The 22,598-nt window shown below is 57.8% G+C and overlaps 1 protein-coding gene across 3 annotated transcripts; it reads left to right on the top strand.

Moving 5' to 3' along the window:
• The first annotated feature begins 312 nt into the window (after positions 1 to 312).
• Positions 313 to 15,712, top strand: TACC1 (transforming acidic coiled-coil containing protein 1). Of its 3 annotated transcripts, XM_061349689.1 has the most exons (14): positions 313 to 482; positions 1,057 to 1,154; positions 4,978 to 5,875; positions 7,528 to 7,563; positions 9,662 to 9,722; positions 10,112 to 10,304; positions 11,397 to 11,443; positions 13,077 to 13,202; positions 13,300 to 13,376; positions 13,611 to 13,654; positions 13,752 to 13,912; positions 14,001 to 14,107; positions 14,554 to 14,674; positions 15,450 to 15,712. In XM_061349689.1, exons 1-14 carry the CDS (start codon positions 346 to 348, stop codon positions 15,516 to 15,518), a joined length of 2,175 nt encoding a protein of 724 aa, XP_061205673.1. In that variant the 5' UTR covers positions 313 to 345; the 3' UTR covers positions 15,519 to 15,712. The 3 variants fall into 3 exon arrangements, with proteins under 3 accessions (XP_061205673.1, XP_061205674.1, XP_061205675.1); XM_061349690.1 differs by lacking the exon at positions 7,528 to 7,563 and having other exon boundaries at positions 315 to 482; XM_061349691.1 differs by lacking the exons at positions 1,057 to 1,154; positions 4,978 to 5,875; positions 7,528 to 7,563 and having other exon boundaries at positions 319 to 482.
• Positions 15,713 to 22,598: the final 6,886 nt, after the last annotated feature.

Below are 22,598 nucleotides of genomic sequence, written 5' to 3' on the forward strand. Positions count from 1 at the left end.
TGGGCAGGGCGTGCGCTTATTTTGGGGCAGAAAGAGGTGAATTTGGGCGTTTGCGTGGGGAGGGAAGGGAGGAGAAGGAGGAGGAGCTGCTCCTCAACACCCACCCGCGGTGGGGGTGCCCGCATCCTGCCCCGCATCCCCTTCGCTGGGCGCTGCTGCTGCGGAGGGGGGGGGGTTCCCCCCCGTCCGGTCCCTCCCGCCGGGCGGTGCCGGGGGGCGGCCTCTCCTTCTCCCTCCCCGCAGCCCGGGGGAGGCGCTGGGGGCGGTGCGGCCGCAGCGAGCCCGGCGGGGAGCGGAGAGGAGCGGAGCGGGGCTGGGCTGGGAGCGGGGGCTCGGAGCGGGCCGATGGCGTTCAGCGCCTGGCAGATCCTCTCGCCGGTGCAGTGGGCCCGCTGGACCTGGTCCGCGGTGCGGGGCGGGGGCAGCCCCGACGGGGAGGAAGAGGAGGAAGAGGAGGAGGAGGACCCGGCCCTCGGCTTCAGGCAAGTGACCCGCGGCCACGCGTGGTGTCGGGGCTGCGACCGCGCCCGTATCCATTCCCCCCCCCTCCCCGCTGCCTGCTCGCTGCCCGCTCGCTGCCTGGCACCAGCTCCGCTGCCCGATGGGGGGGCCTGGGGGGATCGGGATGGGGGGGGGACGACGACACCGGAGGGGAACCGGTCGCTGCTGCCGCGGGTTGATGCTGTGTGGGGGGGCACAACCGAGGACCGCCCCTCCATGGGGGAGATGCTGAGCGTGCAGCTGTATCCTTGTGGCCCGCGGTGGATGCCCAAGGGGAAGGCCTGATGGAAGGAGTCGTGGATGCTCGGCCGAGAGCAGGGTTGGGGGCACACACGGAGTGTATGTGGGGGGGGCACTCACGATGTCGTTTCACCTGCTCTCCCTTTTCCGTTTGCCAGCGTGTGCCGCTGGACATGGACGGAGCGGCTGCCGCAGGATGCCCGCGGCCGGTCGGCCGGGAGCTGGCCCTGCCCGGCGGCGCGGGCAGCGAGGAGGATTGCGGAGCTAAGCCTTGCAAGCGGTAATTCCTCCCTCTTTTCCCCCCCTCCTCGGCAGCTCGGACTCCAAAGATAGTTTTGAGACCCCTGAAGCAGGAACGCCGACCAGCGCGCTGCCAAAGGAGCCGCCGCTGGAGCCCGAGGCCGGCACCCGAGGTAAGGAGCCGTCATCGCCTTCTGCTTTTGGGCTCCGGATGAATAGAGCCGGGTGGGGGCAAGCAGAAGTGGCTTGTTCTGAATAATGCCTGCCACGCTGTGGTTGAGGGCTTGCGTGGCTCAGATGCCACTCGGCAAAGGGCTGTGCTCTCATTCCCCTGCAGTGAGCATCCTTTGCTGATGTTAAAGGTGCTGCTGAGCCCTGTTTGTGGAGGAACTGTGCTTTTTGCTGCTGGGAGCACAGGGGTCCTCGGTGCTGTTGGTGGTTTGTCCCTGTGGCTTGTACCATTGTGGCTCCCTGTTTATCCTTGGCCTTTTGGGGACCAGCTCACTCCCACCATCACACCTTCTCCCACGGGGGAATTGTGGTTGGGGTCTGTGTGAGCTCAAATGGGACCAGGAGCCAAGTGCTGCGTGGCCTTGGCAGTAACAGGGTGCTGTGGGCTGCCACCTCCTGCGCTGTTGTTCTGCTGTTGGGATGGATCTGGGTGCCTGTGGAAAGCACGGGTCTGTTTTCCTTGAGAGGCAGCACTGGGTCCATGCTTCCCATAGGCACAGCTCTTGGAATCATCCTTGTAAGAAGGGATGATAGAGGCATTTTTACCTCGAGGGATAATGTCTGGGGAGGGGAAAAGGGGAGATAAAGGCTTTCCTGGCAGGTCTGAGGATCATTCCTGCCTTAGGGAAGCACATTGCTTGGTTTGTGCCTGTATCCTGGGATGAGCAGTTCCATGATGCCAGCCCGGCACAGAGCATGGGAGCCAGCACACAAAGGTCGCAGTGTTAGGGGCTGATCTCTGGCACAAGCTGTTTATCTGGGGTGGCTGATGGAGAGCAGGCTGTTGGAAACAGCAGGGCCCCAGCACCCAGCTCCATCCCTTCCCTGCATCTCCTCAGTGTCTGGAATAGAGGGAAGGGATCACCCAGGTGTGGGTGTGCGCTTGGGGTGCTGAATCCATCGGTGCAGCCCTCACCTTGGCAGCGCAGCTCTGCAGCAGCGTGCGCCCTTCGCCTGGCTGCAGATCAGGAGCAGTGGTGATGGGGAGGTGATCCCATGAAATGGCTGCATGTCAGGAATGCACCAGCTGATGGGGAATCGCTGCTGCAGGAGGAGCAGCAGGCACACGGGCGGATGCAGCATCTCCTTGCTCAGCCAGGCTGGGGAACAGGCACTGCAGCCTCAGCCTTGCTTGGGAATAGGCTATAGGGGTAGGGAATGGGTGAGACAGGAGCTGTGACACAGGGGATGGATGCTCTGTGTGCAGCTGATGGCTGCATTAACCCTGCTCTGAAGGACAGCCTGTCAGGCTCCGTGCCGCTTCAGAACCCATTGGTGGAGCCGTTCAGTGCCATCCTTGCTGAGCTTCTCTCAGGCCATCTCCCAGAGCAAGGCATCCTCTGTGCAAGGAAACAAGCAGAGGCAGCCAACATGGACCTATTGGTGCTGGTGGGCTGCTCCTGCTGTTACCCTGATGCAGGGCACGTGCTTTCCGTTGCGTTAGCAGCAGCATCGCTCTGCCAGGATGCTCGTTCTAACAGAATAGGTTTAAAAATAGACCAACGGCCTCAAACAAAGCGGAAAGGCAACAGGGGAACGGAGCCGTTGGCTACGTCAGCCCCGGCTGAAAGCACCGGCCTCATATCCTGTGCTCTGGAGAGCAGAGGGGGTGTTCTCACTGCCTTTGGCATTGAGGGCAGTGCGGGAGCGGTGCTGCTTCGCTCGGGTGCTGGATGTGGGATGAGAAGGGCACTGCTGCAGCCAAGTTGCTCTGTTTCATGCGAGGGAAGCTGCTGGGTTGGTCCGTGCTTGTGTTTCAATGCAGCCTAAGGAGGACGGGCCCAAGCATTAAAATGCACAGCACAAAGTGCCCATTACAGCGGTGCCAGCCTGTCCTGCGTGTGTGTTTGTGCTTGGAGAGGATAAATCCCTGTTTTCAATGTGTAATATCCCCTGGCTGGACCAGGAGCCTGTTTGTACTCCATGCACAGCCACTACAAGTGCTGTTTGCAGGGATCTTCCATTGGATCTGTGTTTGGGATGGATGCAGCACTGAGCCTTGCTGCTGTGCTCTTCTTCCTTATCTCCAACCTGACCCTCCCCTGTTTCAATTTGAACCCATCACCCCTTGTCCCATCGCTACCATCCCTGATGAAGGTCCCTCTCTAGCATCCTTATACCCCCCTTCAGACACTGGAAGCCCCATCACCTTTGGGCTGCTTCACAGGGGGGTTTGTCCTGCTCTCCTTGAGAACACATAAAGGGATTTATATGGGTTTCATGGGTATCTCCCCCTGATAAGGGGAGAAAACCCCACTGAGCCTGCAGGAGGGATGCTCCTCCTTTACCCACACCCTCTGTGTCCCAGTCCATCCCAGTCCCTCCGCTCTGGGATGCAGGTCGGAAGGAGGGGATGAGCTGAGCTATCCCGGGTGCAGAACACGCATGGGTTGCTCCGCTGGGAAAAGCAATGATTCCCATGGTGGCTCTGAGCACCCCAGCGCTCCTGCTCTCCCTGCCCTGCAGCCATCCCAGCCGGGAGAGGTGGTTTGCGTGCCGCCTGCTTGTTATTCCAGCAGCAAGGACTCCCTGCTCGGGTTGGGAACCGGGATGGGGCTCACGTCTGTGAGAACAGCGGCTGCAGAGCCGGCCGGTGGGAATGGGAAACGCATTCAAAAGGTGCCTTTTGGCCCTCCCTTTGAAGTCTGCTCCCTCCTCAGCGCTGGCTCCGTTCAAACCACCCCAGCTCCAAGTTGGGATCTGTTTAAGGACGTTCTCCCCGTTCCCAGGCGCTGCCTCGGACCGTCTCCTGGCTGCACTCCCAGTACACATCCATTGGGTTGTGTTTACTGGTGCGTTTCCTGGGGCAGCAAAGCGATGGCTGCTTGGAAAGAGCCTTTTTGGAGGTGGAGGGAGGGTTTCCTGCACCCACACAGCCCCTCATGGTTCATTTGCATGGCTTTTAGCATCCTGGAGACCAATTATGCCACCCGCAAGCCGTCAGCTGAGTCAGGGCTCTTGGCTCCCTGTCCTGGGTTAGCCCTGATTCACTTTTCCTTCTGCCAGCCTCCCTCACCAGTGAACGTGAGCTGGGTGTGAATGCCCCATCATAGGAACAGGGATGTGCTGGGGGAGCTTGTGAGCATCCCGCATCCAAAGCTCCTGCGCATCGATGCGCTCCATGGCTGCAGCAGTGCAATGGGACAGGTTTCCCCAGCACAAGCCCTGCTGCTGTTCCCAGTAAGAGCCTATGTGTTCCCTGATGGTGCTGAGCATCACAGCATCCCCTCCTGCCTTATCCCAGGAGCCCCTGGTTGAGATGGAGGAGAGGAGGTGACAGCAGCACCGAGGTCCTGGCTCTAGGTGCTTTGTGGGTGTAGCTTTCAGGATACCCCCGTAGATAAGGAGCTTCCCCATCCCTTTGACAGCAAAGAACAGATGAAGCAGTAAAAGGATTTAGGGGCAGGGATTGGAGTAGCAGGGATTAAGTCATGGATCAGGATTCGTGATTAAGGATCTCTGACAGCCCTGCTGAGCCTTGATGCTCTGCAGCAACAGGCTGTGGGGGAGAGCATCAGCTGCATGCGGGTGCTGTGTCTGAGCCCCCCGCCCCTATTTACAGGGGACCCCCCCATTTACAGGCTATCTTTTCACCACGGTCTCCAGGGCTTCAAATCTTACTGCAAGTGCTTGATGCCAGGGCTGCACAGGTCAGGAATCCCCCCCCAATTATAACCCTGGAGCACATAAGGAGGGGAGAAAACCCCTTCTGGAAATGGGGTGTGCAGCAGGCAGGGGTTTAACTGCCTCCTTTTGTCTTTGCAGAGCCAAGTGGCCATGGTGACCTGCTGGTAGGGGAGGCCCATGGGGACAGCTCGCCAGGGAAGCATCCCAAAGATGAGGCTCAAGCGGAGATAGCAGCCCCTAAATCCAGTTTGGATGCGAAAGGGGAAAATGACCCCGAAGATGCATCCCTGAGGCAGCCTCAGGCCCACATCCAGCCCCAAGGAGCACCGGGCAGTGGGGCCGACCAAGAACGGGTCATGCTGGGAGAGGATGCGGCGGATGCCAGCATGGGGATGATGGAGCCGAAGGGGGATGCTCTGGTCCAGGATGGGAAAGGGATAACAGAAGGATCCATAGAGGAGACCCTGGGGATGCACGATGGGAGTGTGGACCCCACTGTAGCATCGGCCCCACACTGCCCCCCCCACCCCAGCACTGGGGAGCAGGGGGGGGACCAGGAGCACAAAGAGCAGCTCCCAAAGCCTGAGGTTGATGCGATGGAGGGAGGAGAGAGCCCGGAGACGAGGAGAGCAGCGCCCAGGAGGGGCAGCAGGATCCCGGCCAGCAAAGTGACACCGAAGAGGCACCGAGAGCCCCCCAAGAAACCAGTTGAGGATGCAGAGAGGGGCCCCATGGATCTGCCCCCCCCTGGCTCCCCCAGGCTGGGTCCTGCACCCCGGATAGGCGCCTTGGGTGGCAGCTCAGCGCTGCAGGACTTGCCGGCTCTCCCCAAAGGGTCCTACCAGTTTGACCCCAATCACTTCGAGGCAATGGATCCGTTTAAGCCCACCAAGACCCTCGGCAGCTCCACCAGCGACTCCTGCCCTGCTGCTGACAACAGCCTCAATGAGATCCTGGAGTCTCAGGTGCTGGAGGTGCAGGATGAGCCCGGCAGAGGCAGCGGCTCCCCCAAGAAGCCCAAGTCCCGCCTGATAACGTGAGTGATGGAGCGGGCAGCAGCGGCCCCTCCGTTCCCTTGCGGGCAGAGCAGTGGTGGTGGTGGTGATGCTGATGATGCCCTCGTGGTTTCTAAGTGAGCCTGAAACACCGATGTGCACCTCGGGTTCGGCTGCCCTGCTTTTATCCACCCCTTGTCCCAGCTCCTGCATCCCTGTTGGCATCCTGGAGCATCAGGAGCGGATGGGAGGAGAGGGACGGGGGTCCTGGAGTGGTGCTGGGGTCCCACGTAGAATGGGGAGGGCTGGATCAGGACCCGCTTTGCAGGATCACCCCTTTGGAAAACCCTCAGGGCTCCGGCTCATGGAGCTGGTGTGGGCAGAGCAGAGGCTTTATCAAGCACAGATAAGGGTTTGGGGGCCTGTTGAAGCTTGTCTGATGGGTCAGATGCTGCTGGGACGTGGTGCGAGCTGCCCCTGGGTTGCTCTTTGCTAAGCAGGGGAAGGGGATAGTGGTGAAGAGGCAGATCTGTTGCTTCCATCACATCTGCACAGGCAGGAGGGAGCTGCTTGTGCCTTGCTGAGCTATTTCAGTGCCTTTTTAGCTCCTATTTAAACCCCGCTGTGGAGATGGTGATGTTGCATGGTGCCTCCTGGGAATGCAGGCAGTTCCTGCTGGGAATGCTCCTCTGGAGCAGGTTTCATGGCCAAACCTTCCCATTTCCTTGCTGTTTCACCCGTGGCATCACCAATGTCCTCCAAGCCGTGTGTGGGCAGTGCCTGATGCTGGGGATGGGAGCTGCTGAGCCAGGCTTGGCTCTACCTGCCCAGGCAATTTTGGGTCCTTCCTCTATAACTTGGGGTTGTGGGATTGGAACCGCTTGAAAGCAAAAGGGCTCAAAAGGGGGGGAATTTTGGGAGCGTGGAGCTGGCAGCAAAACCAACGCACCATTGCCCTGCTGATGGGCAGACGGGAGCAGGGTTATACAGGGAGCACAGACAAGAGCCAGCAGGTAAACCTAAGGGTGTGTTGGGTGCTCTGCTCATAGGAACGCTTTGCAGGGAGGGGATGTTCCCCTGTGTGACCGAGCTGGGGCTGTTCAGCAGGGAGAAGTGAGGAGCTTCCAGTGTGTGAAGGGGGCTACAAGGATGCTGGAGAGGGGCTCTTCATTAGGGGCTGTAGAGATGGGACAAGGGGTGATGGGTTCAGACTGAAACAGGGGGAGTTCAGGTTGGAGATAAGGGAAGTTCTTTATGTGAGGGTGCTGAGGCGCTGGCACAGGGTGCCCATAGAAGTGAATGCCCCATCCCTGGCAGTGCTCAAGGCCACGTTGGGTGCCATGGTTTAGTGTGAGATGTCCCTGCCCATGGCAGGGGGTTGGAACTGGACGATCTTAAAGTCCTTTCCAACCCAAACCATTCCATGATTCCATAAGTCCTCAGGGTCCCTCTCCTGGGAGCAGCATGGGCTGCTCCATTCACTCACCTCCCTGTCAGTGGGATGCATGGTGGAATGGCACCATCAATCTCACATCCGTGAATAGGAGATGCCCAACCAGAGCATCCTTTATCCACGTGTTCCTCCCCAAAAGGCAGAGCTGGGCCCAGCGAGAGTTAATACCCAGGTCTTTTCACACGCTCTTCTTCTCTCCATCTGTCTGTCTGTCTCCCTGTCCATGCTTTGGTGCATCAGGACCACTGAACAAGTGAAATTTCTCTGTTTTCTGTTGTAAGTACTCTCTTCTCTATTGCTTTCCTCTTCTCCTTGGCTGGTTTTTGTCCTCTTTCTCTGGGTGGGTGCTGGCCCCACACGTCTCCACGGCATGCAGGCTCCTTGTGCCCTTTGTCTCATGCTCTGCGCTCTCTGGTCCATGGCCTGCAGCTCTCGGGGTGGCTCGGCCCGGTGAGGTGAGGATGCTGTGCTTGCTCCCGCAGCATGCGGCCCGCAATGCCTTCAGAGGGTTCAAGCCCTCAAACCCAGTGCGTTGGCTAACGGAGGGGAGCAGCTCTGTGTGCAAGTCCTGAAGGTGAGGGCATCTCCTACCCCTTCCCAAAGACACCTCTATAGAGGGGTAGGGGAAAGCATCATCCAGGAGGTGATGGAGTCAGTGCCCGTCTCCTCTGATTGATTGAGGAGATGGTCCCAAAGGAGCTTTGAGACACTGAGATGGTCCCAAAGGAGCTTTGAGACATTGAGATGGTCCCAAAGGAGCTTTGAGACATTGAGATGGTCCCAAAGGAGCTTTGGGACATTGAGATGGTCCCAAAGGAGCTTTGGGACATTGAGATGGTCCCAAAGGAGCTTTGCCCTCACAGCCAGCTCCAAACAGGGCTCCCATGAGCTCTTTGGTGCCTGCCAGAGCCGATTTGCTCATGGCTCTCCATCAGAGCATCCTTACTGTGAACAAGGCTGGGATGGAGCTGGGCTCTACATGGGCTGGAAAGTGAACCCCAGTGCAACCCCCAGTACCCATTCTGTGCCCCCAGGGCTTGCAGCTCCCATCCCATAGGATGGGCACACAGCAGGGTCCTGCCTCACCCCCATGGGTGATGCTCAGCGTTGTCAGTCATCCCCTCCCAGGCCCTCTGGGCTCTGCTGTGGTGCAAGGGAGAATGCTGGGCTCAGCTCCCATCTTCTGTCATCATCCCAATGCCCTTCTTGTGTGCTCAGTGCTGCTGCCATATGCACGACCAGCATTGGAGCCGGGCTCCAGCGCTGACATCTGTGTCTTGGCCAAGACCCCATCTGCCTTTCCACTGGCTCACAGTGGGTGTCTGTGTCACCACGGGCCCTGCAGCACGATGGGGCTGCCTGTGCCCCAGGCATTGCAGGGCATCAGCCTGGGCTCCCTGCTCCCCGTTGCCCCCGTCCCCTTGAATTCCAGTTATCTCAGTGCTGGGGAGGGGGGTCATTTGGCGCACGTGTGTGATGGGATGGGGAGCGATGGGTGGGGGAGATGCTTTATAGCAAGGAATGGCTCAATGCAATCCTGGCAGAGATCCCTCCTCAGGTACCCGCAGTGGGATGCTACATGAGCTGTGTCCAGCTTGGCCAGTATCTCCCTTCTGGGGGTTTGGATATGGGAGATAATGGACATGGAGTGAGAGGGCGGTGAGATGCAGGGTTGCTCATGCTGGGACCATCCCTGTGCTGCCCCCGGCTGATTCAGGATGCTGATGCCCGGTGTGTCGGGATGTGGCTGTGCTGCACTCCTGCACTGATGGACTCTGCAATGGCACGCCTTGAGGAACATGGGATGAACAGCCAGGGAGAGCTTCCTCACTGAAGAGCATCCAGCCACCCAAGATCAGCCTGAGCTCAGCCTTCACCTATCTGCAAGGCTCTTTTCCCTTTGCATGTGGTGGAGGAAGCATCCGAGTTGCCCTGCAAGCAAAGCAGAGCTCAAACCAGCAATCCAGCCGTGTGGGTCCAACTTGCACATGGAGATATCCCAGGCAAACCTGCAGGGAATGAGCATGAGACAGCCTGGAGAAGCTTCCATCCCGCAGGAGATCCGTGTGCCCTTTGCGATGCATCGAGGATGCAGAGAGGGGCATCTCAGTGGCAATGGCCTCTCGCGTTGTCAGCATCTCTGCTGCTTCCCTTCAGCAGGAATAAACTGCTCAGACACAAACCCCGTTGCTCTGTAGTCCTGTCTTTTGTTCACTTGCTCCTCTGCCCGCCCCAGAGCTTGCTCTGCCTCCGTGTCCCACTGGGGAGTGCGGTGCTGCCGGGTGCGAACGCTGCTGCTGGGGCTGCTTCCCCCCTGCTCTGCTCTCACTCGCGGCCCCTGCCGATGCCTGAGCTGCTGCTTCTCTCCCTGCAGGAGCGGCTGCAAGGTGAAGCCATACGAGGCACAGCCCCTGGTCCTGGATGCTGGCGCTCAGGTAGGGGGGGATCCCACCAGGGATGCTCGGCTGGGGGCATGGGGAGAGGTGGGGGTCAGGATGGGGTGTCCCTGGATGCAGTCAATGCGAGAGCATCTTCCCTATGGGAAGGGTGGGAGGAGGGTGCTGCTTGGTGCTCAGCCCTGTCCCTGGCCAGGCATGGTCCCTGTGGTTCATTCAGGTCCATGTGCATGTGGTATCATCCCTGTCCCCATCATCTCTGCAGCTGGGTTAATGGGGTTTGTGTGTTCATTGCTTCTGCCCCCAAACCCCACTGAGGAGCTGCTGGGTTGCACTTGGTGGTGGATGCGAAGCTTCCCATGCAACCCGGCTGCCTGATCCCCATGGATTAGCTCAGTCCTGCTTAACGGCGTGCCTTGACCCTGCAGGATGAAGGAGCGCCGATCCCAGTAATCCCAGATATCGCCAATCGGGATGGACGAGCCACTGATGAGGAGAAGCTGGCCTGCACCACTGCACAGAAACCTGGCCTGGAGAAGAAGGCTGAGCCTGAAGATGACCTGGAGTACTTTGAGTGCTCCAATGTCCCCGTGCCGGCCGGGAAGCACAGCACGGAGCCAGGTAAGGAGCATCCCTGTATCCTCTGGGATGTGCTGTGCATGGAGCTCTGGCCATGAATTGAGGCAGCTTCTATTCACAGTGCCAGGGCTCAAGGCCCTATAATGAAACCTCTGTTGCTTACGGCACGATTTCCATCATGGAAAACCAATGTCATGGACTTGTGTTTGCTTGGATGCTGTGAGTACAGAGCATCCCCATGGTGCTGTGGTGGTTACAGGGTGCCCTGCTCGAAGCTGAGCTCCCAGCCCTCAGTATCCCAGCACCAGGTCAGTGACTGATGGAGATCTCAGCATCACTGCAGACCCCTGCTGATGCTCCTGCTGGCCCTTTGCTGTCAGTCTCCTATGGGATTAGCCTTGCTGACCAACCCATTACAGCAGAATCAGACCCAGGCGTTAGAACAGGACATTTAATCAATAGCAAAGCTAAAGGTGCAAGAGGAGGAATCACTGCAGGGGGGTTCTGCAGCTCTGCCCTGTGCCCATTCATCATTGCCCCTGGATGCTGTCCAGGCTGCAGGTTCTGGGGAGGGGAAATGAGCCCTTTGGCTCCAAATTGGGGGGGAAAAGCAGGAAATCAGCGCTGTTTCCTCCTTCCCTTTATGCTTTTCTCTGCCTGGCCAGTGCTGGCTGCAGCTGAGGTCCATAAATCACCTCCTGCTCTATGCCAGAGGGCAGGTTGCAGACAGGAGGGGTTTATCTCCTCTCTGATGCTGTTAAGAATAGCTGGGGCCATGTGGCAGCTCCTTTGGGCCCCGTTGGTGCGGGCTGAGGCTTGTGCTATGCGGAGCGGCCCAAGCAGCTGGGCTTCACAGCAGGGATGCATCCCACGGCGTTCCCATGCAGCTCCAATGCTGCTCTGGGCACCACAGGGCTGAGCTGCCACCAGGGGGAAGTGTTGGCTTCCACTGCAGGGTTTGAGGCTGGCAGGGTGCGGGATGCATCCAGGCTGCAAGGGCACAAGCATGGGGCAAAGAAGCCTTTTGGGAAGGGATGCTCGGAGGATGCCGATGCCCTTCTGCATCCCAGCGAATCCAGATGTGCAGCAGGGTCTTGGTCACAAGGGGTTAAAACCTTGTGTTTCCTTCTTTAGGCTTTGAAAAGGAGATCTCCAAGCAGGTGGAAAAGGACATCTTCCCTGTGAGTGCCTCTTGCTTCCTCTTTGCTCCCTATGGGGAGGCTTGGGGCTGCGGGAGGGTGACCCCATTGTGCCTACGTTGTGCCACCCAAACCTCTCTGAACTGGGTTTCTTTGGGAGATAAAGGCCATGCAAAGCCCACACAAGGGCTTGGTAAAGCCAGGGGTGATGTCCCACAGGATGGCTCCCTCCAGATGGGCACTGCGGGAGGGAGATGCTGGGAATGATGGGGATCCAGGGCTGCACCATGGATGCTCAGCAAGAGCACCCACTCTATGTGGAGTGGCTGCAGGACAGGGAGAGGGAAGAGGAGGTCCCAAGGAAGGGATGAGCTGCAGGACATGGGCTGTGCATCACATTGAGGTGTTCATGAGCATTATAAGGGGCACCCCCAATGCACCCCAAAGGAGCCATTGGGTGACCCCAAGACCCTCAGCTGCAGGGAACCCTGTGCCAGCTCATCCAACCCTGGGCAAAGCTGCTCGGGTGCAAGCAGATGACGATGAGATTACCAACATCAGCAAAACGAGCTCCTCTGAGACAGATTGACCCACGCTAAGCCCCACAAGGACAACGTGAACCCAGTGCTTGGGGCTGGGCAGGCTCTGAGCCGCCAGCATCCCAGAGCCGCTGTATGGGGCTCCCATGGGATGGGTTTGGGGCTCTTGGGTGATGCTGCCTGGACCCAAACGTGCTTGAGCCCGAGCTGCAGTGAAGGAGGAGGGGAGGGAGGGAAGTGCTTTAGTGCTCTGGTTTCCAAAACAGAGCCGAGGCACGGAGCCTGCTCCAAAGCTCTTCTCTATTTATGGCCTGGCAGCCGGTTCCCAAGGAGATGCCTGCATGGGGCTGTCATTTAGAGGGATACAAGGAGGAACAGGCGGTGGTGGCAGCCCTTGCTTGGGAGGAATGCTGTTCTGGAGGCTGCAGCACCCCCCGAGGGAAGGGATGGGGCAGCATCCAGGCGGGATTCAGCCTCGCAGCGCTGAGCTCGTCCCTAGTTTGGTCCCCTGGTGCGGAGGAGCTGGGGAGCAGTGAGGAATGGGGGTGCAACCACCTCAGATCATGTAAAAGCACCTATAATAGGAACAGGGGGGTGATGGGGCTCTGTGTGAGCATCTCCCAGGCTGGGGCACAGTGGGATGAGCGGGGCCGCCCATTGGGAAGGGCTCAGGTGGAGCCGTGCTCTGCAGGGAAGTGATGCCTGTTCCCCCCTTGTGCATTTGGGGTGATCAATGAGGCCCTGCTGCTGCTGGCAGCAGTTTGAGTGCATCAGCTGCACCCACGTCTCCATCTGATGGAGGTGATGGAGAAGGGGGACCTGGTCCCTTGCCTGTGGCTCCCATTTAAACCAATCATGGGGAAAGTGAAGGGATGTCCGATGTGAGCACAGCTCTGCTTCTGAAATGGGCCCTTCCTGGGTCTCTCCTTTGGGATGATGCTTCCCTGGGTGTCCTATGGCACAGCCCCAGCTCCCAGCAGGAGACTGGGCATCAAGTGTAATAAATCCCCATATGGGCTCTGAGCTGTTGGTGTGTGCAGGATGTTCAACGCCTGCATAGAGGTTGGTGCATTGGGGAGAGCATCCCAAAAGGGAGCTGAAACCCCTGCAGCATCCCGAATGGCTGCTCCCCGCAGGGCAATCCCGGGCTGTGCTCCATGGACAAGCCCCCCTCAGCCATCACCAGGAGCGAGAGTCCCTTGGACAGCATCTGCCTCAGTGAATGCGAGAAGACGGCCGTGCTCACGCTCATCCGAGAGGAGGTAACGTGGGGACCGGGGCGGTGCACCCCTCGAGCATCGCAGCACAGGGAATCCACCCAGAACCCATCCCAAGGCTCCTGTGTCTGCTGCAACCTAGATAATCACCAAGGAGATCGAGGCAAGCGAGTGGAAGAAGAAGTATGAGGAGAGCCGCCAGGAAGTGCTGGAGATGCGGTAGGACCCTTCCCATTGGGAGGCGATGGGATTCCTCAGGGTGGGATGCGGTAGGAGATGCGTTTGTGCTGCATTGAGCTGCTGGGTTCTCAGTCCCAGGCTCAGAATCCCATTCACTGCCATGGGCATCACCAGGGCCTTGCTTGGGCTGTGTTTGCGGTGTGGGGAAGGGGCAGCAGGGCTGTAGGTGCGTGCCTGCCTCTTCCCTGCGTTATCCTTCTCCCTTCCTCCTAGGAAAATCGTGGCTGAGTACGAGAAGACCATTGCCCAGATGATAGGTAAGGTGCCATCCCCTGGCGGGGTGCATGGAGCCATGAGGGAGCTGCCATCCCCACTCAGTCCCTGTGTCCCCTTGCTGCTTGTTCTCCATCCCAGAGGACGAGCAGAGGACGAACATGACCTCCCAGAAGAACCTGCAGCAGCTCACCATGGAAAAGGAGCAGGCGCTGGCAGACCTGAACTCGGTGGAGAGGTCCCTATCGGATCTCTTTAGGAGATACGAGAACCTAAAGGGCGTCCTGGAAGGCTTCAAGAAGGTCCTTACCTTGCTTCCCCCTTTCTCCCTGCTCTCAGAGGTCCCATGGCATTGCCCTCACTTTGTCCCCTGCGTTTTCCCCTTCCCAGAATGAAGAAGCTCTGAAGAAGTGTGCTCAAGATTATTTAACCCGGGTCAAGCAGGAGGAGCAGCGGTACCAGGCCCTCAAAGTCCATGCGGAGGAGAAGCTGGACAAGTAAGGGCATGCGTGGGGTTGATGGGTGCTCAGAGACCCCATAGGGCAGTGTCTCCATGGTTGGAGCTTACTGATGTGGAAAGCTGCCTTTTACAACCTCAGGCTCGAGTGGCTTTAAATGGTTGTGAGTGAAGCCAGCATGAATCCCTCAATGGATTCTCCAGTCTCTGCTTAGGTTTCCTAATGGAGAAACTGAGGTTTATGGTCTACTTACAGCCACTTAACCAGTTCCTGTGCTCCAGGAGGGCTCGTGTGTGTGTTGTGCTGGACACACAGCATCCCTGAGTGAAGTGGGTGAGGACCTGGTTGAGCTTCACCCCACAGAGCTTGCAGGAGCAGAATTAACCCCAGTCCACGCAGGTTTTCCATATGGGGCACGCAGGAGCCGGGCTCTGTGATGCTTTGTCCCAGTGACCATTGTCCCCTTGTGTCCAAACCCATCATAGAGCCAACGAGGAGATCGCCCAAGTGCGTGCCAAGGCCAAGGCAGAGAGCACAGCCCTGCACGCGGGGCTGCGCAAGGAGCAGATGAAGGTTGAGTCCTTGGAGAGAGCCCTGCAGCAGAAGGTAACACCAGGTTCCCTTTGCTGCCCTGAGCATCCTCTTGGTGCTGCAGGCATCCTTTGGGTTTTGGGCCTAGAGAGTGCTCTGTGGGTCTGGGTTTTGGGGGTATTTCTTCACTTGCTTGCTTGGTTCATGTCTTGGGGTTGGGTTTGGTTGTTGAGATGTACAGCTGCATCCTCTCCATGGAGGGCATTGAGCTCTGCATGGGTGTAAGCACGGCTATGGGCAGTGCTGGGGTTGCCAGTTCAGATTGGGTTCGGTTGTTGAGATGTACAACTGCATCCTCTCCATGGAGGGCATTGAGCTCTGCATGGGTGTAAGCACGGCTATGGGCAGTGCTGGGGTTGCCAGTTCAGATTGGGTTCGGTTGTTGAGATGTACAACTGCATCCTCTCCATGGAGGGCATTGAGCTCTGCATGGGTGCAAGCATGGCTATGGGCAGTGCTGGGGTTGCCAGTTCAGATTGGGTTCGGTTGTTAAGATGTACAACTGCATCCTGTCCATGGAGGGCATTGAGGTCTGCATGGGTGTAAGCACGGCTATGGGCAGTGCTGGGGTTACCAGTTCAGGTTGACTCCAGTTTGGCTGTTAGAGCCACCAGCACACCCATGGACAGCATCAGGATGCGTTTGGGGTGAGGATGGGTGCGCTCCGGGTCCCCACAGCCCATGGATGCTGCACAGAGGAGGTTGGGCAGGAGCATCACCTATACCCATAGGGGGGTTATCTCCCATCCATGCCACCACGGGGGCTCTTCATGATCCATTTTCCTTCCAGAACCAGGAGATCGAGGAGCTGACCAAGATCTGCGACGAGCTGATAGCGAAGCTGGGCAAGACGGACTGAGCCCCACCACCCATCGCCCAGCACTTGGCCGCTTTCCTCCTCACGTGCAGCACTTTGCCTTACCCCAGGCCCCCGGCACAGAGCACAGCATCCTGCTGCCTGCTCCCTGCATCCCAGGGCTCCGGGACCGCGATCCCTGCAGTCAGGCTGCGTGTCCCTCTGCGCTGATGCCACCTCTCCACTGGGAGGTGGGACACCCCCCCCCCCCCTCAACCCCAGGCTCTGTCTCCTTTGTCTGGGTCTGGTTGTGCCCCTACACACTCTTGTCACTTACTGTCCCCTCCTGCTCCAGGTTGACCCCATGAGGCCCTGCCATGGGATGTGGGTGATGCCGATGCTGGAGCCGCTGGTCCTTGCACTAGGGAAGGGACCATGCACATGGGTGGGGAGAGGCAGCAAAGGGGAGCCTTTAGGTTTTGGGGCCACCAGTGTGATCCTTTGGCCAAAGCAGCCTCCTATGAGGTCGATTGGTTTTGGGAGAGGTGTTGGGGTTCAGGGGACTGGTCCCAGTCTCTGGTCCATGGGTGGAAGGCAGCACAGAGCATCCTCATCCCTGGCTGTGCCAATGGAACCCAATGTCTCTGCATTCGTGCACTTTATTAGCATTTATGAGCACTGAGGCTCTCTGCTCACTTCTTCCAGCAGGCACGGTCCTGTCACCATCTCCTTCCCTTGGGAGCACCGATACGGCTGCTTCACCTGCAGTAACCTGAGTCCCCTCAAAGCAGAGCCCTGCCAAAGGGAGGGCAGGAGGCTCCTGCACTGGGGGTGTTTGAGCTATGGGGAGATGCTGGTTCTGCAGAGCTGGGGCTTCTCCATTTGCCTGCCCCACGGTCAGTGCCCTTCACAGTGCTAAAGCCAAGCCCTGTCCCTTGGCTCCCCACGCCACAGCCACACTAGGATGGATGTTACAGGGGGAAATTGCTTCATGATCCTGCTGACTTAAGGCTCTTTCCCCATCAGTGCAGAACAGAGCAGCCCTGCCCGGCTCTTTGCTGCTCCCACAAATGCCCTTGCAGCACTGAAGGTGAAGGGAACCAGACAAAAGCCAGCCTCGACAGGCACAGGCAGGCCCGGGCAGCAGGGAAGTACCCTTTGGAATCTATGGATGCAACCCAAGATCTGCTTTTCCATGCAGGCAGGGCGCCTGCTCCGCCTCGGAGTCCATGTCCATGGGCATGCAAACCACCGAGGCTGCCTTTGGATGTGCTAGGAAGAGGGGGGCTCCTCAAGATCTGGGGTTCCATGGGGTGCTGTGGGTCAGTGCAGAAGCATCCCTGCAGAAGCAGATGGATGGGATCAGGCAATAGCTGCAGTGGTAAAGGGAGGACCCTATCGCCTTGAGCAGGGAGTCGTAAAGCATCACATAAGGGAAGTATTTGCTCTTTGGACTGTTTCCTACCCAGCCTATTGAAGACTTTCACAAACCTTTTTGCTGCTACCTTTTTGTAAGAGATTTGAGCTGGTTTCCTTCTATTTTCTAACCCCAGTGGTGCGCATGCAGTGTTTAACCCAGAGCCATACCCTTGGGTATATTTTAGTAGCTATATGATGGATAGAGAGAGTTTATCACGCACTTAAGCAGATGAAGATGCCAGCAGCCTGCCCTAGCACGCAGAGTCCAGGCCTGCTCCCTGCGCTCCCAGTTATCCCAGTGACTGGGAAGCTGATGGCTGACACCATCCATGGCTTTGTGCTGAATGTTTGCCCCTTTGCACAGCAAGGAAACCCCCTTTTTCTGCTCTTTCCCCCCCTCTTTGTCCTCCCCACACATCCATGGGCTGGCAGGAAGGCCTCTGGCAGAGGATGGGCAAGGATGATTCCTGTTTGGGAAGTCAAAGTGCCCGCCTCAGCCCACTGGAGCATCACCCCCCTTCCCTCTGTACCATCACCATTAGGGGTATGCAGACTACAGCACTGCTCTCCCACTCCAGAACAACATTCCTGCCTGGATGGGTAACCCTTTGGACCTCTTGGGGGTCTGTGCAGGTGAATTGACCCCCTTGAGACCAGGAATTCCTTAGGGAGCTGGGTTTTGTTCTTTGCAGCATCCTCCTCCCCATCTGCTTCCCAGCCTCTCCCAGTCCCACTCACTGCCTCTGTCACCCCAGTGCTGCTGCATCCCTGCGCCTGCCAGCATGCACTCCCAGTCTGGGCAAAAGAAGATTCCTAAGGAATGATTTATTAACTATAATATGGTTATAGTTACATATATATATATATGTATAATGGTTATAGTTCTATATAATAGGAGGCGTGTGTTTGTAGCTGCAAGCAGGCAGGACTGTTGCATCCCGGATGCTGCTCTCAGGAGCCAGCTGTGGATGGGGCTGGCTTAGCCCTGGAGCTAACATCCCCTTTGGATGCTACGTTCCAGTGAGGACGCATCCCGGTTAGGGGAGCACTGTGGGTACCCGTGTTTGGGGTCACAGCATCGTGGTGTTTGTCATCATCTGCTTGCGGTAGAGGTGAAATCCCTGCATCCAGCAAAGTGCCAATGAGGAACTGCCCTGACTTTAGATGGCTCCCCCCAAGGCAGGCGCTTCCCTGCACTGACCCCAGTCGCTTCCCACCACGTGTGTAAGTGCCATTGCCATCGGTTTTGTATGTCCCATGAGTTCCCTTTTCTATGTCAGGTAAATATTTGTAAGAGTTATACTCACACAAATGAGATTATTCTAACAATTACTAATATATTTTTGTTGCCATGTTTCATTGCCTGAATAAAACCCGTGTTTAGCACTCTTGAAACCTTTCCTGCTGTGTGCAAGGGTGGAGAAGCTGGGTTTAGGTTCTATGCGTCAGGGAGAGGGACTCTGCTTAATCCCCCCTGATCACCTTCATGGCCATAGGGGAATCCTCTCCTGGGATGGAGACTGCCTTGCACAGCCCATGTGAAGCGGGGACGGCTCCTGATGTGTCCAGAGCATCTCCAGATGTTCTCTTTGGAGGGTTCATGCCCAGCTTGGCTGCTGCAAATGGCAGGAGAGGGCTTATCCTGAATGACCACGGTCTATGAAAGGCACCAGTGTTGGAGATGGAGCCGGTCCCCAAAGCAGAGCCCAGCCACCAAGCACCTCCAATGCTCTGCCCATGTCCTTGGCATCCGTGTCCCGTCCTCCCTGGCTAAGATGGCATTAGGCAGGGGCTGCAGTAAGTGCGTTATCCCCAGCCCGGTGATCCCATAGCCCAAGCAGATTAGCTCTAAGACCTTAAGACAAAACAGACGCTGAGCACCCTGTGCTGCGCACAGCCGGGATGTCCGCCCTGAAGACCCTCCTGGCCCTGGCCCTTGTCACATCCTTGGCTGGATACAGTAAGTGTCCAAGGCAGCGCTGGGATGGGAGGGAATCGCTGTGGAAACGCTGCTCTTCTGCTTGCTGGGTGCCCCCATCCCTGCAGAGAACCGGCAGTCCATGGGGATGTTGGTACCCAAAAGAGCATCCTGCTTTTCACATTGCCAGCCGAGGCTGTGGAGCCTCCTGATCCCCATCTCTGGTGGAGCAAGGAGGTACCTGAGCCAAGGAGCAGCAGCTTCTGGTGCTGCTGGACCAAAACGCAGCTCCTCAAAGGTGGAATCACCAAAAGGCATCTCAAAGGGCAGGAGGGCGGCGATGCTGTGCCATGAGCAATGTCGGGATGGTTGGGACAAGAAAAGATGAACCGTGGCGGTGTTTTGGGCTACAAGCGATGCCGCTGGGGAAGCCGGGGGTCAATGTGGGTTAACGGCATCTGAAATCCCAGTTTTCCATCGGTTTTCCCAGCGGATGGAGGTGGGAGCTCCGGCCTCCCGCAAGCCGCTCTTGCCACGAGAGGGCTCTGCTCAGCCGGCAAAGCGCGGCCAGGTTTGAGTCCCAGCATCAGTGGGAATATCCATCAAAACCGACAATTCCTCGTTTCAGGCAGGGGCAGGATCTTCAGATCTAGGGTTGGGGGGGCTTTGCCTGCAGGAATTTAACGCTTATGCTATTGAAAGTCGTTAAATGACACCATTAAATGATACCATCACTTTCACATCTGCTCCACCGGTTCCTAAACGGAGCAGGGACCTCTTCCTGCTGTGTGCTTCCCTCTCCTAAAGCATCCAAGAGCTCTCACCCCTGTCATCAGCTCTGGCTCACACAGCACTGCAAGACCAGGGGCTGGCTATTGTCTAACACGCCTGGGGAGCATCCAGAGATGGGTCGGATACAGGGGCTCTGGGATGCCGCTGCTGCTGCTCTCACTCCTCATCCTCCTCTTCCTCCTCCCCATCTTCACACAGGTCAAGCACTGAGATGCCACAGATGTGTCGCATCCAACGAGAACGACTGCAACAAGCAGGGCTCCCACAGCTGCCCCCAGTACGCTGATGCCTGCTCCACAATCACTGCGCCCAGTAAGTGCCTGGGCCGGGGGGACTGGGTGTGCTGGGGAAGGACCAGAGGGCAAAGAGAAGCAGGGGATGGGAGGGAGCCTGTTTCCTCTTGTCCCTGTGAAGCAGGGATGAGCCATTTGTGTTTCCCACCTTTTTAGCCCTCAGGAGCATCCTTTTGGTCCGAGGGCACCCACAGCCCTTTGCTGGTGTAAGGAAAGTCCTTTGTGGCAGGCAGCTCCCATTCAGAACAGCGTTCCATTAGTTTTCCATGTGGGAACAGACAGGGACTGTTCCCAAACCCAGCCTCCCTCCTTGGGTTCACTCCACAGCCTGGGCTATTCATATTCTCACCCATATCAGGTCCCTATTTCACATCAGGGCTGTGTGATGATGAGCTGGGTGACCACAGGGGCATCCCTTGGCCACTGGACCACTCCTTGGCTCCCACAGCAGTGCTATGGGTGCTTTGATTCCACATCACTATCACAGCCTTGCTGGGATGCAGCTCTTCCTTCCCTCCCCTGCCCCAGCACAACAATTAGGGTTGGAAAGGGCCTTAAGACCATGTAGCAGGGCCTGACCCCATGTCCCCTGTTCCTCTCCTTGCAGACAGCATCATCAAGTCCTGCTCCTACAAAGCCTTCTGTGACCAGGCTCGTGGTGGCGGCTCCAGCGGGGCCACCGTGCGCTGCTGCTTCAGTGATGACTGCAATGGGCAGCGGGGCTCCAAGAATGGGGCCGGGACCCCTTCCAAGCCCCTCCATGGGCTGCTGGTGGCTGCACTGGCCGGGATGCTGCTGCTGAGCTGGGTCTGAGTGGACACAATGGGGTAGCTGCTTGTTGCCATAGCCTAGGGCCGCGGGTCGGGGTTTGCTGTGTGTGAAGGATGGAGAGGCTGAGCTGCCATCGCACCAATAAAAGCTGCAGTTGAAAACCCTGTTTGCAGCCCCTGCTCCTCATTGACAGGGATCATGGGATGGGGTGGGTTGGAAGGGACCTTAAAGCTCATCCAGTTCCACGCCTTCCATTAGGCCAGGTTGCTCCAAGCCCCATCCGACCTGGCCACAATGGGATCAAAGCGACAGCCCCAGGAGATTCCCATTCTCTCTTTTCATCAGGCTTTGCCTGGGTGTGCTCCACAGCTGCCCATCATCATTACCTCCTAAAGTGATCCCATATAGAAGCCCTCCTCCAGCCCAGAGCCCTCCTAGGGCTGGTCTGATGCAGGCAAAGGGGCCTGGCATGGGAGGTCTTGCAGTTTAAGGTGAAGAAAGGCAGTGCTGGTTTGGGTATGGAGGAGATGAAGCGCTGGGGAGGGTGCAGGATGCTGGGGATTCCCACTGGGATAAGAACAAAGCTCCCAGTGCTCACAGAGAGTAAAAGAGAATGAAAGCGAGGGGACAAGACTGAGGGGGAAAGGAAGGGGGATGATGAAGGGGCAGGATGCTTGGGAGCATGGAGAGGGATGTGAGTGCAGGGAATGCAGCTCGGTGCGGGCAGCAAAGCTCTGCCTGGAAGCCCAGCCAACCTGTGGGAGTTTCCCTTAGTCATGAGACGAGCAAAAAGGGAACAGGTACTGAAACCAAGCAGGGGCAAGTCCGAACAGAGGAGCAGGGATCCGGCTCGGCTCCAGGCACGGAGCTCCCTGCTGCAGGATGCTGCCGGGACAGAGCCCTGGGTGAGTGCTGCAGGGTGGGAAGCCCTGGAGAGCACGGCTATGGGGTCCTGGGGGGGTTAACCCCACGCAGGGGGGATAACACAAGAGGGGAGGGCAAAGCTGCTCTGTGCCTGCTTCTTCCACTGGGAACAAGAAGGATGCTGGTGGGATGCGAAGGCTGTGGTGTAGGGGCATGCTCTGCTCTTTCTGTGTGCTAATGGGGTGTCCTTGTGAGTTCAAGGGGGTTCTTGCACCCCTCTACAGGCTCCAGCAGCAAACCCCATAGGGAAAGGTGGGATGTGAACGGGAAGGCTCCTGGGATGAAGGAGGAGCAGCAGTGTGACTAGCTGCCGTGTGACTGGGTAGGACACGGTGCCAGTCACAAGGGCTGTGAGAGATGCCCTGGTATAAAAATACCCCATGGAACAGTTTAGTGTCTGCAAAGCAGGCAGGGATGAGGAGGGGGGAGACTGGGCAAGGCCGGGGAGCTCATTCCAGTGTGGAACACTGGGAGCAGCGGGAAGGGGAAGAGGAAGATGCGCTCGGGGTGGGTGATGTTATCTAAGTGTGACCCAGGTGCTGTGGCCTGTGCTTCCTTAACGGGTGGCTCTTCATGCTTCAGGTTTTGCTGCCCTTAGAGCAGCTTCAAGAGCTCTATAGGAGCTCTCCGTGCTTTCAGGCTCCAGCGCCATCAGTGTGTGCAGCTGGGTGAGGATGGGCTTTAGGGTATGGATGGGGAGTGCAAGGAGCAATGCCCAGCTGCATTGAGGGGTGATCCTTCCCTTAGGAGGTACACGAGTGGCAAGGCCAAATCCTGCCATCACACACAGCAAAGGGCACCCAGGATGGAGTGTCTCAGCTCGGGTTATGTGTGGTCCATTGGGGCTCTTTGGGAGGAGAGGCAGAGGGAGCTCGGGGCTGCTTTTCTCCTGATGTAATTGAGAAATGATGCTCATTCATTTTGGGTGTGGGGCTGGGCTGAGGGAGTGATGCAGCTCTGCCAGCATCCCGCTGGGAATTCCTAGGGAAAAATAACCCCTTGTGAACAATGGGAACCACAGAATGG

This window comes from Neopsephotus bourkii, unplaced genomic scaffold, assembly GCF_033783945.1.
Source record: "Neopsephotus bourkii isolate Nb327-2 ecotype Australia unplaced genomic scaffold, CSIRO-AGI_Nbou_v1 NB_457, whole genome shotgun sequence".
Taxonomy (NCBI): Eukaryota; Metazoa; Chordata; class Aves; order Psittaciformes; family Psittacidae; genus Neopsephotus; species Neopsephotus bourkii.